Source organism: Plectropomus leopardus, chromosome 10 (assembly GCF_026936395.1).
Source record: "Plectropomus leopardus strain MGB_pleo_1.0 chromosome 10, ASM2693639v1, whole genome shotgun sequence".
Classification (NCBI taxonomy): Eukaryota; Metazoa; Chordata; class Actinopteri; order Perciformes; family Serranidae; genus Plectropomus; species Plectropomus leopardus.
In genome coordinates, this window is record NC_142185.1 from 19,860,502 (window position 1) to 19,875,490 (window position 14,989).

The 14,989-nt window shown below is 38.5% G+C and overlaps 1 protein-coding gene across 2 annotated transcripts in view; it reads right to left on the reverse strand.

The window, feature by feature from the left end:
• The window catches only part of LOC121949456 (electrogenic aspartate/glutamate antiporter SLC25A12, mitochondrial-like), a 26,405-nt gene extending 12,732 nt beyond the window's left edge, over positions 1-13,673 (reverse strand). The window contains exons 1-9 of one of the 2 annotated variants that reach the window (XM_088083246.1): positions 13,317-13,673; positions 12,905-12,958; positions 10,684-10,826; positions 8,760-8,875; positions 7,556-7,695; positions 4,745-4,891; positions 3,269-3,407; positions 2,229-2,322; positions 57-141 (exon numbers count right to left, since the gene is read on the reverse strand). In XM_088083246.1, coding sequence (XP_087939372.1) covers positions 57-141; positions 2,229-2,322; positions 3,269-3,407; positions 4,745-4,891; positions 7,556-7,695; positions 8,760-8,875; positions 10,684-10,826; positions 12,905-12,958; positions 13,317-13,346 — 948 coding nt within the window. In that variant the 5' untranslated portion in view covers positions 13,347-13,673. The remainder of the gene's footprint in view (positions 1-56; positions 142-2,228; positions 2,323-3,268; positions 3,408-4,744; positions 4,892-7,555; positions 7,696-8,759; positions 8,876-10,683; positions 10,827-12,904; positions 12,959-13,316) is intronic. The other variant, XM_042495148.2, reaches the window with a different exon arrangement.
• Positions 13,674-14,989: the final 1,316 nt, after the last annotated feature.

A 14,989-nucleotide genomic window follows, 5' to 3' on the forward strand; every position in this document is an offset into this window, starting at 1 on the left:
GGCTTTGATAAAAGGCAGGAGGATGTCAGGTGTATTAGAGGAATCAATCAGGCTACCTGTCTCTGGGCCTCTGCTAGGTGGTATGGCATGGCACCTTCCTCCAACGGAGCTATCCTCTCGATGTCTGCATGGTTCAGCCGCCTTCACAAACAACAGCAGGGGGAGGAAGGGAGGGAGGGAGTTAGGCCAGGAAAAAGCCCTGCATCTCCTGCGAGCAGCAGCCAGTGATGTAAGATTTTCCACAGAACTTTTTACTAGCATATAACTCCAAGTTACTGCAACTTTAATTTAGGCTTATATAAACAACAGACAAACAAAGCTGGAAGCGTGCCCGTAGCCCAACGAGTTAAAGAAAGTGTTTTGTTACTAAATGTTTGAGACACAAATATTCCCCACTGGCCTGACGCATCATAAAGTCTGTTTCCATGTTTTATGTTTGTCTTGTAAATCAGCCAGTGGAGCCACTGTTGTTAAACGGAATGAGCAATAACTTTATCTTTACAGCCAATAAACAGACCTGCAACGTATTTGTTCCATTCATGGTGGAATAAAAAAACATAACACGTTTTTTTGTAAATGTTTTGAATACTCTTAGTGGATTCAAGGTACTGCAGCCGAACCTACCACTATGACTGCATGAACAAAAGTGGAAAAGTTCATTTAATTTTGGAGGATTCACGTTAATTTATACCAACTTTGTATGGTTTCATTTTTGGCCTTGTTTGGCACCTTTCAAAATTATTCTCTGCAGGACTTTTTTTGAAAAGACAGTGTATGGAGTCATACAAAAGTAATCCCTCTCAATCATCACTTAAGACCCACTAGAAGCGCGTGGCGTATTTATCTATAGAGACTCTGCCCTCTCCAAGTAGAGATTAAGATGTTTTAAGAAAGGTATAACAACCAGATGCCAGACCAAAAGCACTACACATTTAAGAGGAAGCAACAAAAAGAGCAAACACAGTGCAGAAAAATGTTAATATAGAGTTGGAACATCAAGTAGACAAAGCTGGGATTGGCAATCACTTTTGCTGGCGATACAGTTTACAAACAGTGGACGACAATTTTGGCTTGGTATACCTCGACTCTCCTTTCCCCACATGCTTATTATCCTTTTTATTAGCTATAAGTGTGATTTATTGCACGTTTATTAAGGTGCCGGGAGCACAAAATACATAAAAAATGACATATACATGCAGAAATTTACAAATCTTTAGCGTTAATTATTCCAACTATTATTTTAAAACAATTCCACGTTAAAAAAAATCTCTATTGATACACACAAGTACAGCGGAAAATATAATTATATTACTGCCTATTTTCATGTAAAGTGATTTTATTCAGAATTGTTTTGGTGCTTTTAGTCCATGTATTCCTCATATAAATATGAATAACTCACAGTTTTTTAAAAAAATCTTTCAAATTTCTTATGGTCTACAGACCAGAGGTACTGTATGAAAGCCCCACATCAGCAAGTTTAACTAATGTTCGCAATTTCTTTCTACATGATATATAAATAAAGTTACTGTATGATAAACTAGAATTACCACCTTGCTGTTGTTTTCCTCTACCAAACAGGCAAGACACAGTTTACACCTGTTCAGACTCATTTTTAGCCATGACAGTCAACTTCACAAATAAATGTTGCTACAAATAAGTTTGAAACTGCAAAACATGAAAGCTTGACACACATCTTCCCCCCCCGGCAGCACAGAAGCACTATCAGCACCCAAGATTAGTGTCAACAATTCAGTTTCTGACCAAATGTCTCCCCTTAAGTTATGACATTGGATAATGGTCAGAAAAGCATTTTATGCAGGACATTATGATTTCACAGAGAAGTTGACTTTTGACCTTTTCGATACAAAATGTCATCACTTCATAATTTTTCTGCTATTAGATTTTTGTGTTAAATTTTGTTGTAATTAACGAATGAATTCTTGAGTTGTGTTTTATGAGTTCACGATGACCTTGACCTTTGACCACCAATTCTAATCAGTTCATTATTGAGTCCAAGTGGACATCTGTGCCAAATATTAAGAAATTCCCACAAAGCCTTATTGAGATATCACGTTCTCAAGAATGGGATGGATAGACAATATAAAACATAATGCCTCCAGCAAAGGGTGACATAGGTGCATGGGCACAAAAATAATTTTCATCGTATTCACAGATCAACAGACCGGCTCCAGAGGGTTCATTAAAACAAGAGTGATGCAGAATCTTACCCGGAGTGAGAGTGGAGACCAACGAGCTGGTACAGGATGTCTATCTCCATTGGAGTGATTTGACCAAACTTATTTGCCGCATGAACAAACTCCTCTACGATGGAATAAAGAGAAAAAGAAATTAACTGACGCAAACAGGACTTCAGTCCATGGAAGCCTCAATTAACATTAGAGTCAAACAGGAAGCTGAGTGGTTAGCCACGTCAGGTATTCTATACAGCGGGCTGGTGTTAAATAGTATTTGCAAACACTGCTCCTTCTCTGTTTTAGTGTTATTGAGGGTGCTTGCTGCAAAACAGGATATTGAAAGAAAATACAGAGAAATATTTAAGACCATTAATTCTACAGTATATGTGTATGGAGTTCACTAACTGAGCGTGAGTTCTCTCAGCAGCAGCCTGTGTCGCTCTTTTAAATGTGCTTTATTACGGTTGCCTGCTGAGAAGGTCCAATACCATCAGGTGGTTTTTCTCAATGGAAACCTAACGGGAGTTGTTGAAGGAGGAAGAAGATTTAGTTAGTTATTCACTTCCCCTACAAAGACCCTCCTGTCAGGTCCAAGGATTGCAACCTTAGGTTACAAGTTTGCCTCTCTGACCTTAAGTACTGCAATGATATTCTTCTCTGCAGCTGACTGATGCCATACGAGTGTTTGCTTTATACTCAGTCTGATGTGTTTGGTAATACAGATAACATGTTTGCAAATACTATTTGCCCAAAATCTTGTCAAGAAGGAGGGAAACCAAGGGGAGAAAGCAGAGGAACAGTCTATGGTTTGCATCTCAATGGGAAACACAATTAGGAGCAGATGTGACTGACAGTACCACTATCAGTTACACAGGTCTAGATGGAGGAGGTGATCTGATTACCAGGTTAAAAATATTCATTTACCTTTGTAATTTAGTGCTACAGTAAATGTTCCCTGTGTGTTCTCTCACACCACTCTGTCAAGAAAGTTAAGACATCATCGCACAGCTACATTTCACATCACATATGAAACATGACTCATTTCAGTGATGCAGGGAGTGCCTCGGGTGTACCTTTGGTAACAAGTGTGTCTTTGTAAGTGCCGGCAAGCGTGCTGTAAATCTTTCGGACCAGCTCCATGTTGTTGAGGAGGGCGTTGAAGGCATTGAAGTAGGAGAAGCTCACCATGTGGGAGGTGCTGCCTCCTGCGGCCTGTAGAAAGATCCAGAGTCTGTCAGATGCTTCTGTATGGGAAGGCTTCGGCTAGTTCTCATTATATTCTCTTAAAGGTATACTCACACTCCCAAATAATCATTTGTATGTCAATTAGTCAACCCTTTTTACGTTTAATTCATGACAAAAACCTTGATTTTCTCACATGCCTTCACACAATAGAGAAAATTCTTGATGAATTAGAGTTTTGAGGGGAACGACTTTAACAACAGCAAAACTGTATAAAAAAAAAAAATCAATTTTCAACCTCTCACAGAAGACAAATGCATTTTCACTAAATCCATAATATTAAAAAATCTTTGCATAAACAGTCTCACGCACAGATGGGTAGTGAGACTGCAAAGTTTATGTCTAAGTGTTTCAAATGGCACTGTTTCAGCAAAAAATGCATCTGTTTAACTTTGATTATACTGCAAAAGTTGTGTGAGAGTTTAGTAAGTTTTCTAGTCAAATTCAATTTAACACAGGGTGAGTAACTGACTTAAAAATGATCATTTGGCTGAAGTATTCATTTAAATCGTGCTTTTTCTGTTAAATGACTGCAGTACTTTTAAATATAAATTATTAACATAGACGTCCAAACTAACTGTAGACTCACTGGATGTTAATCTTTTACATTCGTATAAATATCTTAATATACTTTTTTGCCATTTAGGGGCAGCGAGTTGTGAACACAACATTGCTAGATCTTAACTTTTTAAGCTGATATGGAGAACTTGTAAGCAAACAGTTACTTATTTAGATGCACTGAAGTTATGGATTATCTTTTCAATTCATTTTTTTCAGGACACCTGATGAATATAAGTCCAACTTTCACTCTATCTTAGCTCTCTTTTGGTCTCCACCAACTCTTGAGGGGAATATCTGTCTCTTCAGCTACTAAATGCTCCACCATGTTCACCAGCTGCCTGATGCTGAGGAGGTAGTGTGCATTGGATTTAAGAGACTTTTACCCAATAACGGCTGCCTGTTGTAGTCAGAAATAACCTTATGAAAGCATTAAGACTGAACTAAAACAACAATAAGAGGGCCAGACAGCTTAACAATGAGCTGTTGATGAGAAGTTCTGTATAATAAAAACATACTGATTATAGCCCCTTTAAAGGTTGATTGTTGAATCTCATTCACAGGCGGTCAAATACAGATGCTTTGGGTTGGTGGTTGGACAGAACCAATCAATACTTCACGACCTAGGAATGAGTCTGCATCGATATTTTATGACCTGAGAATGAGACTCAACAATCAACTATCTTTCTCCAGAGTTATGGCATTTTTAAATGTTCAACAACTGGTGGAGAAGTTTCTCTCAAACTCACTGAAACCAGATTCTCCTCTACAAATGGAGTCAGCATGTGGTGCCTGATGGTGGCCATGATATCGCTGAAGTCCAAGGCAGTGATGGTGCCAGTTTTGTTCTTGTCTTTTTGTGCAAATGCCTGGCGGGCATGCTCCAACTGCAGCTCCTGCAGCAACACACACATACAAAGAGAGGAGGTCAAGCTGTTAGCTGACAAAAGAGGCAAAGAATGTGTTCCTGTGATGAGGAGCATCGCATTACAAGGGAACAGAGAAACAGAACTTTAGAGGATGAATGTGTAATAATGTCAATGTTGTACAGATGTGAAAGTCATCAGATGTGACAGTGTCAGACACCGGCTTTTGTAATCACCACCGTCTCTCCGGAGACTAATGGAAACCATGTCCCGAGAAGTCCGATCCCAGAGCTGAGCCGAGCTGCGGGTGAGGCAGCCGGCAGGTGTGTACGCAGAAGATGATTCGATATGACAACTGTGCAATCAGATGGGGATGCAGGGGGAGGCTGACCTCGGGTCAATGTCTGCTGTCAAAGCTCATCGCATACAACCAGAGGATCACAGAGCAACGTCACTGCCATATTCAGCTGTTACTCTTTTTTTACACTCTGGTTCTGATAACCTAATCAGTGCATTGTTGCTGAAGATTAATTCTCACAATGTTTGCTGATTATATTGTTTAAAACTCATTATCGCCTCACAAACTTTATACTTCTCAAGCCTATAAATGCTCTACCTTGAATGAACTTACTCGAGTTTCAAGTCAAGCCAAATACTGCGACAACCACAAGGTGGCAGATCCAAGACTGTTTAAAAAACAAACAAATCCAGACACAGATCTGCACTTTTGAAGTTATAGTCAGTTATAAGAAATTAAATGTGCTTGGACATGTCAGAATAACACGACAGCAATAATGATTGATCTAAATGAAATCCTGCACATGCAAGAGTCTTTGGTGTAGCGGTGGGAAGCCCTAGTCAAGTCTGATAAACCACAAAGTGCTCTGAGGGATCCCACACTGCAGCACAGCCTGTCTAACTCTGGGACCACCCAGCATCTGCCTAAGACCACAGCCCCTGACTCCAAACCAGGTGCCTCCCTGACCGTGCTGCTGCTTCTGCTGATTTAATAGCACAGAGGTCTCAGTGAGATGCAGGTAACAACCAATAAAGCTAAACAACAACGTTAATTGTCTTAATGGAGAACTGCGCTACCGCAAACCACCAGAGCAGCTGAAGAGACAAAGCACTAAAGATGCAGCTCCGCACCACAACTCCATTATCTTAAGAGATCATGCATCGCATGGAGTTCACATCATTTCCATTTGTCCCTCAGCAGGAGGAAAATACCTCGCCACAGGATGAAGGTGATCATTATGAATGGTTTTATTGACGTTCACTTTCTAAGGCGTTAGAAAAAGAACTGAGAAATACAATCTGTGTGTTTTGTAGCATATCATGCTGCCTTTACATACAGACTGTTTAGCTGTAGCTTTTTTTTTAGCTGCTTAGGGTCGGTGAATTTACACTGTACTTAAACTGTGCAATTTTTAAACACAGGAATACAAATTTGTTTTTATTTGAATGAAACACAAGATTTTTTCCATAGCATTAAATGGCAGTAAGGAGCCACTTTGTTGTTTGCAATAAAACAAGCAACAGGAGGAGGAAGACGTCACGTCTGAGGAAGTGCTACAGCCAGTGGGGACATTATTGGCTGCAACAGAAAAGTCTCTTTTGCTTAAAAAGGTCCCTGACTGAGTGAAATGACCCTGAAATATCTGAGCAGGTGTCATGATAACAGCTGGTTGAATTTTCCAAATGCTGAGGAAAGGTTTGTTAATGCTTCCTTTATTATCGTACTGTAAAGCCCTCTGAGGCAAACCATGTTTTGTGATAATGGGCTCTATAAATAAAATTGACTTGACTTGACTTGACTTAAAAAAGGAAAGGATGTAATGCTGTTCCCCAATTCCTTGCCACAGCAACATTTAAAGCAGCGCACAATAGAGAACCAGGAATTAGTCCTAAATCCTGGAAATGAATCAGCATTTTAGCACCTTTAATTCCTTTGTCTCAAAGTCAGTGGGTTTTTTTGAATGTATTTTTGGTAAGACGCCTGAAATAAATTCTGTGGTTAACACAAACTTAAGACGCTTTCACGTTTTGTTAAAAACAAAAACAAAAAAAAATTCAGTAAATGCCCCACTGGCAAACGTTGAAGCTTTTGTGTGTCTTAAAAAAGATGGTTGCAAACAATTGGCTGAATGAGCATACATGATGTCATCAGCCCCAACTGACCATAGTGCGGTTCACATATCACATTTTTTAAATCCTGGCGATTACATTTAGGTTTCAAATATCCTGAAAGTGGCGTTCATCTGAGATGATCTCGCTGAACAAAGTGTGTAGTATAGTATTAAAATGTTTGTTTATCACAAAGCTTATTTTCTGCAATGATCCAAAATCCAATAGAAAAATCATCAGTCTCTTAAACAAGGGACCAATGCAGCATTAGCTTCTGGGTTGACCTACAGAAAAAAGTCATCCCTGGGGCATTTTATTTAACCACTCTTTGAGGAATCAGCTTTTTTGTCACACACAGTGCCTTGCAAAAGTGTTAACCCCCCTACAGCTTAAACTGGTCCTATGGACAGATACTCCAATCACCGCTGTGGAGCTTTCCAGCTCCTCCAGGGTTATCTATGTCTAAAGCGAATAAACATATTAGGCTACCTGTCTGCGACACTTGGCACAAGTCTGTCAAGCAGTTCCAAAATAAAACAGGGGAATACATGAATAAAGTATATGTACCTGCAGAAACTGGGTGAACTCTGTGTAGCTGAGGTTCTTGTTTCTCTCATGGCCAAAGTGTAGCCTGATGAATTCACAGTCCCAGTTGAAGGGAATGTGGTGATGAACTGTGGTCTGGCTGAAGATGTCACGTACATTCTCTGGAAGAGTGAGACATGACGAGTGAGACATAACAAGAGACGGTGGGGAAAACATGCAAGATGCAATTGTGACATCCATCTCGCTGCATCCTCATCCCATTTGTAAAGAACCTCGTTAAAGTTGAGGAAAGAGTCCATTTGGACTGCAGAGCTGAATAGGCTGTTTGACAGTCCCACTCCTTTTACATTTCGAGGGTTTTGAGTCCATCCAGGAAATTTTCTGTGTAAGCACTGCCCTCAATTTCAGCCGTCTTTATGGAGGCCCATTGCAGCGACGGAGCACAGCAACAGCTTCTTTGTATAACTCCATATCTCTTGGTTTATGACATGCTGGATTCATTTCTCTGCTTGTCAGATGGAGCTGGTTATAATGTGATGTTCGACAGAGCTCGCTGCGGTCGAGCCCTGAGATTAGACTTACTGCTGGCATATGTATTACATAAAAAAGACACGGCCGCTGATACATTTATTGGCCACACATGCTTTAGTAAGAATAGCATTAGCAGCCCACGATGTTCAATGTCACAGAAAAACTAGTGTTGTCACGATGCTGAAATTTCTACCTTTGATACAATACCTTGAAAAATATGGATATTTGATACCTTAGATACCACGGGGAAAAATTTACAGTTTTAAAAAGAAATTATGAAAAGACAAATATATCAAGGCTATAACATGACAGCACCCACTTTTCTTCTCTTTTTTAGGAGCAGAGAACAGCAGAATGACTGTAGTAAACATTAACAATCAGGGAGAGCGAAAAAATGCTGCTGGTATTGTTGTAGTGATACTGGAGACAGTAAGTATCGATACTACTTCAAATCTTTAGAATCGATCAATAAATTGGTATTTTTGAAAACACAAACTAAAAAGTATCTTTAACTTTTGTTTTCTATTGGTTTTCAATAGGATTTTGATTGAAACTGCAAAAAAAAACCCACTTCAAATACTTTTCATAACCTACATGAAGTAAACTACAGTGTATGTACCCAACATGATGCTCAGTACTCTGCAATTGAGCATGAAGTACAGTCCCACATCAACATGCACCTCCATGTACATACCAAATGAGATGTTCCCAGTGCCAGTCTTGTCAAACAACTGAAAGGCAACTACAAACAGGGCATCCGGGGCGCAAAGAACTGATTCAAAGGCCAGAAACTCCTGGAAAGAGATCAGTCTGTTGGGACAAGAAAGAAAGTCTATCTGAACAAAGTATCTTTGAATCTTTTTTTAAATAAATGAACACATATAAAAACTAATGACAGGATAGGAGAGCAAAAGCATAATGTGATCCTACACCTATTTTTCAGCTACACTTCAAAATTAATTCTTGACCTTGGCATTTGACAAAACAATTTCACCACCAACACAGTCAATTTAGCAGCTATTCTGAAGCTTTCAACCACATCACATGATCTTCATCCTCATCACAGAAACTGTAGATGTTCATATTTCCATCTTTAAGCTGGGGCTGGGTAATAAAGAGAAATCAAATATCACCATATTTTTGACCAAATAACCTAAATATTGATATTATGACAATATTGCAGGTTTGACTATTGGTGCTTTCACAAAGTATTTACACAATAAGATTTTTGATAAAAAATCATCACTAATGTGGTTAAAGGTTAGTAGTAGAACAACTAGAACAGACTGCTAGGTTAAGAAAATTACATAATGTAACTGTAATGCAGCTTTTAATTCACTTTAATTAAACACTTATGATATTATGATATCCAAAATATTAGATGATATCTTGTCTCATATCAAAGTAGCAATATAATATTGATATATTGCCCAGCCCTACTTTAAGACCTAATGTGCTCAGATATAAAAGGAGCACATCTGTATGTTATTTTTTTTTCTTACATGCTTACTTGCTGCTTTGCTCCCTAATCAAAGGTGGATATATGTGCAGCCAGAATCCGGTACTTTATAGTTGGCTTATCTTATCACTAGATTTTAAATCGATCCACTGTAGGTGTAAAACTGTCTGATAAGATACTTATTTACTCTGAAAACATCATCATCACTGATGTCAACATCATTGAGATAAATCATTAACAGCCTCTTTAGAAAATACTACACTTGACAGTGGGACACTGCTTCAGTGAATCTGAAGAATATTTAATGAACAGAGCACAACAGGCGGTGCACTGTGAAGATTATACACAGATCATGAAAATTGGGTGTCAAAGAGGCTTTAAAGGTTAACTGCTGCTTGATCACGTGGCATCCAGGTGGTAAAAAAGGAATGTGATTTGCTTTGTGATAAATACCCATAAAAGCTACATTTATCTGGTTCAACATTAATGAAAGTTAAGGAAGCAAATTAAATTTTACTTTTTGAGAAAAACAGGTGGTGCAATAAATGTACAGGAATTTGTGACACATAGTTTAGGAATCCAAAGAACATGTGATGACTTAATGTCAGTACATGAAACACAACATCATCCTCTCATAACAGCTAACAAGACATTGCTTCCGTTAGTTAAGACTGACACGCTTGTCATCTTGTGTAATAAAGCCCATTCATGTTCTGTAGTATTGTGCTGACAGCATGTAATCTTCAAATTCCAGTTTCACTTGGTTCTTATATTGCTCTCAGGACAACAAACTATGACATGTATTATTTACTTTTTTACAGACTGAAGTAGCAGCAGCTGCCTCCAACGACAGACCTGTTGCAACTGATGGAGAAATGTCAAGATAATGGAAGACTCATGTTGTTTATCATACAAGATGAAAAAAAATCTCACTGTACAAATGTACAAAGACACACCAAGAGGCTATTTTGGACAAAACTATTTATTACAGCTCACACTGGAAATTTAAGCGTGGAAAATCTTCACCCCTAAAATTTAAAAGTGAGGTCTACAAAACATTTGTTGAGGAAAAAAACAGATGTAGCATGTATTGACATACCTCTGCATTAACAGAGGACTTCCACTGAGCTGCTTTGCTTTCATCACTGTTGGTACTCACCCATCTTTAGTCGTGTCAGCCACTCCAGCTATCAGCTCCACAGTTTTGGGATTATACTGAGGCTGTGCATGTAGACCCAGGTAACTCTGTACAAAGTCCCTGGGGGTCATGTAATGCTCTCCATCCTCCACCACGCTGGCATACTGCAGGGGAGACACAGACAGAGCTGTAAACAATGTGGACAGAGAATAGAAATACTTTATTAATCCCGTGAGGGAAACTGCTTTGTTCCAGCAGCAAATAAGACAGCAGCAACTGGATGAAATATTAATTAAAAAGGACAAAATAATGCAAATATATATATATATATATACATATATAGAAGGAAGGCACTTAACATAGAATAAAATAAAATAGAATAGAACAAAATAATATAACAATAATAATAATAATAATAAGATATGTACATGTCTCATAGGATACGAGAATTACAATCAAGAAACGCAGGTAAACTCTGAATTGTGGGCACAGAAAGAAATGATGTAAAGTACTGAATGCAAAACATCCAAGTGATTTACCCAGGGTTTCATGTTCAAGTTTCATGACTCTTTAAGGACCAATAATAATAATAATAATAATAATAATAATAATAATAATAATAATAATAGTTGTTGTTTTTGATATTATCATTACTTCTACTATTATTAGTAGTAGTAGTATTACCATTACTGTACCAAAAACGATAACTGTAACACTTTAATTACACACAAAAAAAATTGACTGAGTGAAATGACCCTGAAATAAAAGACTTTTTCCAAAACGTTCAATGATTTTTACTGATTCCATTACTTTTCCAGGCCTGGAAGACATGATTGTAAAATGAGCAGGTCACGGTTTCTGGAAAGAGACATTGCTGTTGAGGTTTTCAATGTAATTTTTTTAGCACTTTGAGTACCAAAAGCCAAGTGCCATCTAGTTCCATTATATTATAGACAAGTTAGACATCTCTATGGCCGATATTTCCAACACTCAACAACTCACACCAAAACAAGCTAGACTGATAAATAGCACTACAGTAAAGATGAATAATATGTATTTTTGATTTAGGGATGAGCGGTCCCTTTAATGTGAGCGTAATATGAACATAAATCAGTCCTGTTCATTGACTTGAGATGATCTGAAAAAAACACAGACTGTACCTGCTGTCTTAAAGGGATACCTCAGTATAAACGGTATGGATTACATTCTGACAGTAAACAAATCATGCATACGTCATCATTACACCCAAAGCAAACTGTAATTGACAAACTCACAGTGGCAATCACTTAATCAATAACCATCAACTTGTGAGCTTTGTGTTGTTACTGTGGTTCACTCAACTGAAGCAAAAACATGCACAGCAAACACAGCTCTGTGCTCAACCCGAGGTCTCAGTCGCGCTTTAAGACGTAAGGTCATTTATAGAGCCTGGGTTTGGGTTTCAAGTTGGAACAGAGATAGCTCTGGGAACACAAGCACCACATGAACTGGCAACAGAAAGGCCACGCTCATGGGTGTGAGCCAAGCTCAGATAGAGAGAGCATGAGATAAACAGAGAACGAGTGTGGGAGGAGACCTTCACGCCAAGTGTTTTCAGGGCTACAATTCAATGCACTCTGCTGAATTAATGTTTTAAGTGAAAATATTAATTCCAAGCAATTTATTACCACATTACTCCATCACATGATTGTGTATCCATTTACCCTCACAGTAGGCCTCAAGTAGTTCTTAATCAAATTATACAGGCAGTCTGATCGAGCTTCCAGTAATTAACTCTTCCACCTGAATATGCATTACAAATTAAGCAGCCCTCTTATAGTGGAGTCAAGAGATATGGAGGGACCATAAGGCGACTTGTACATCAAACCTAGTCTTTACTTCCAGGAACAAGTTTATACTCCAAACAAGACGTGTGTCTAAACAAGACTACACACAAATGGCAGGGGTTTGTTTCTTTTAAGGGTAGTGGACAGAGTGAAATAAGAAATCCAACAACAAGTTTAAGATCAAAACACACAGGAAGTCAAAGCAAGGGAGGGGGATTCTCTGTTGAAGCAGGTCCAAAATTAGTCGAAGCATGTGTGTGACCTTTACTGAACTATGTATCCCAATGGACACCACACAGTAACTACTCACTGGCTCCAGCACTTTTACAGACTTGTAACACACATTTTTTTGGATGCAATTTTGTGGTTGCAGTGGTGGTTAAAGCTCCAAATGTTTTTGTTTGTGTGAGTCTTACCTTCAGAAAAATAGTCTTCAACTCATTGGGGTTGGCTCTTTTTGTTGCTTGCACCTATAACACACAAGTTGGAATATGCTATAAAAAAAATCCAGACTCAGATCATCACAGTGGTGCCACACTATGCCATATGTTCAATCTGTAAATAAAACTGAAGTTCAGGCTGCTACTGTTTAGCTTTGATTTTTAGGATCGATCACAGACGACTGTAACAACAGCTGCATCACTCTGCATGTAAAAAAAAAAACGCAAATAAAACCGCTTCAGACTAAGTCTCTCTCATACACAGATGCAACAGAGGAAATAAATTACAGTTGTCTCTGCGAGGCCGGCAGAGATGCGCCTATGCAAAGATGCAGAAATAAACGAGTGGGGGACTCCGCTGCATTTAAGACAAGAGCTTTAAACCCACGCGTCCGCACAGACATGCTGTCCTCCGCATCCGACGGTCGCTTTACTGCCTTTTAAAATTAATATCTGATAAGAAATATTGACGGAGTCACCTTGACCGCCATGCTGGGTGTGACGTCAGCTGCAGTGGACTGGCGCAGGCGCTGGGCACGAGGATGGCAGCGGGCATGACAGGAGGACCGCCGAGGTCTGAGACACCAAATATATATTTAGCCAAGTATTGTCCTTTTCTATCTGCGGCGGGGCGGTTTTACGGCCGAGGAGCCGCCGAGAGAGAGGCAGACTCCGGACAGAGAGGCGGTGGTCAGCAGATGTGTGACAGCGTTTCCTGTCTGCACGGGTCACGCGAGGACACTGCTTACTGTGCCTGCAGACAATAAACAGGACCGCAAACTATTCAGAGCACAGGATGCATTCGCTAAAGGTGTGAAGAGTGATGTGGCTAATGGCAAAAAAAAACTTTAAGAAAACTACGAATATTTTACTTTATAAAACGAGCTGTATATGCCGATAATACATTAATCTCATAAGGGACTGTTCGTTATTTGTGGAGGGTTAGGAGTGGGGTGAAAAATATGGCCGTAAAATAATATCACGATATTTCAGGGTGTTTTTGCAATAAAGATATTTTTGACAATATGACCGCAGCAAAATTGCAACAAGTGTTTTAGTAGTATATGTCAACGTAAATAATAATAATAATAACAATAATGCCCTAATTGAGGACAGGAAGAGGTCCATAGGATACTACATAAAAACAGACAACAGTATGTGTTCGATAAATATACAAACAATACAATCAGTACAAAAAATATATATACAACACTACATTATGCAAGTTCATATATAAAGTAAATATATGATCAAATATTATGTAAAAAATTAACAAAATTATCTCTCTGTTCTTAAGTTAAAGTAAACAACAACAGCAACCCATGGGAATTGAGATTCTGTATAAAATAGATACACTACATAATATACATAATACATGTTTTTTGTATAATTCATGGGTGACTTTAATTTGGCAACAACCACTCACTCCCTATGGTAGGTCTCATTTTAAGTGGCGGGGCCCACCATTCCCTACAGGAATCATATTGTCTTCATAAGCGCAGGGGATTTAAAGGAGACAATGCAGCGTAATCCAGGGTCTCTAGTTTATATTTATGTCACTGATATCAGTGTCACTGTTTTCTGTTCCCTATCCTAACTCAATAAAATGAACTCAGGCATCTATATGTGAAGCAAGCATTCAAGTGTAAAGCATAGTTTAGTTAAGTTATCAATGTGCTAATGTTTGCACACTTTAATATTAATTGCTTAGCTATTGGTCACACGAGGAACAGCGAAACCTCCAGGAGTTAATTATAATTTGTGATCTAATTTTTGTTAGTAAATAATTTGTTTATTACAGCTATTATATAAATATAATGAGGTATAATGCACCACATTTCTAATTGAGATATTGTCTCATTTTTTTAAAAAATAATCATAGAAATTAAATAAGTAAAATATGAATCTTGAGTCAGTGTAGTTTGTCACCTTCTCTGCCAACAAATTTTGGCTGTTATCTCTAGCCCTGCAACACTCACTTTATCTAACCACATGAAATGCTCATTTGTGAAATGCAGAAGTGACTGTAGTGTCTCTTTTGTCACTCTCCTATCATTACAC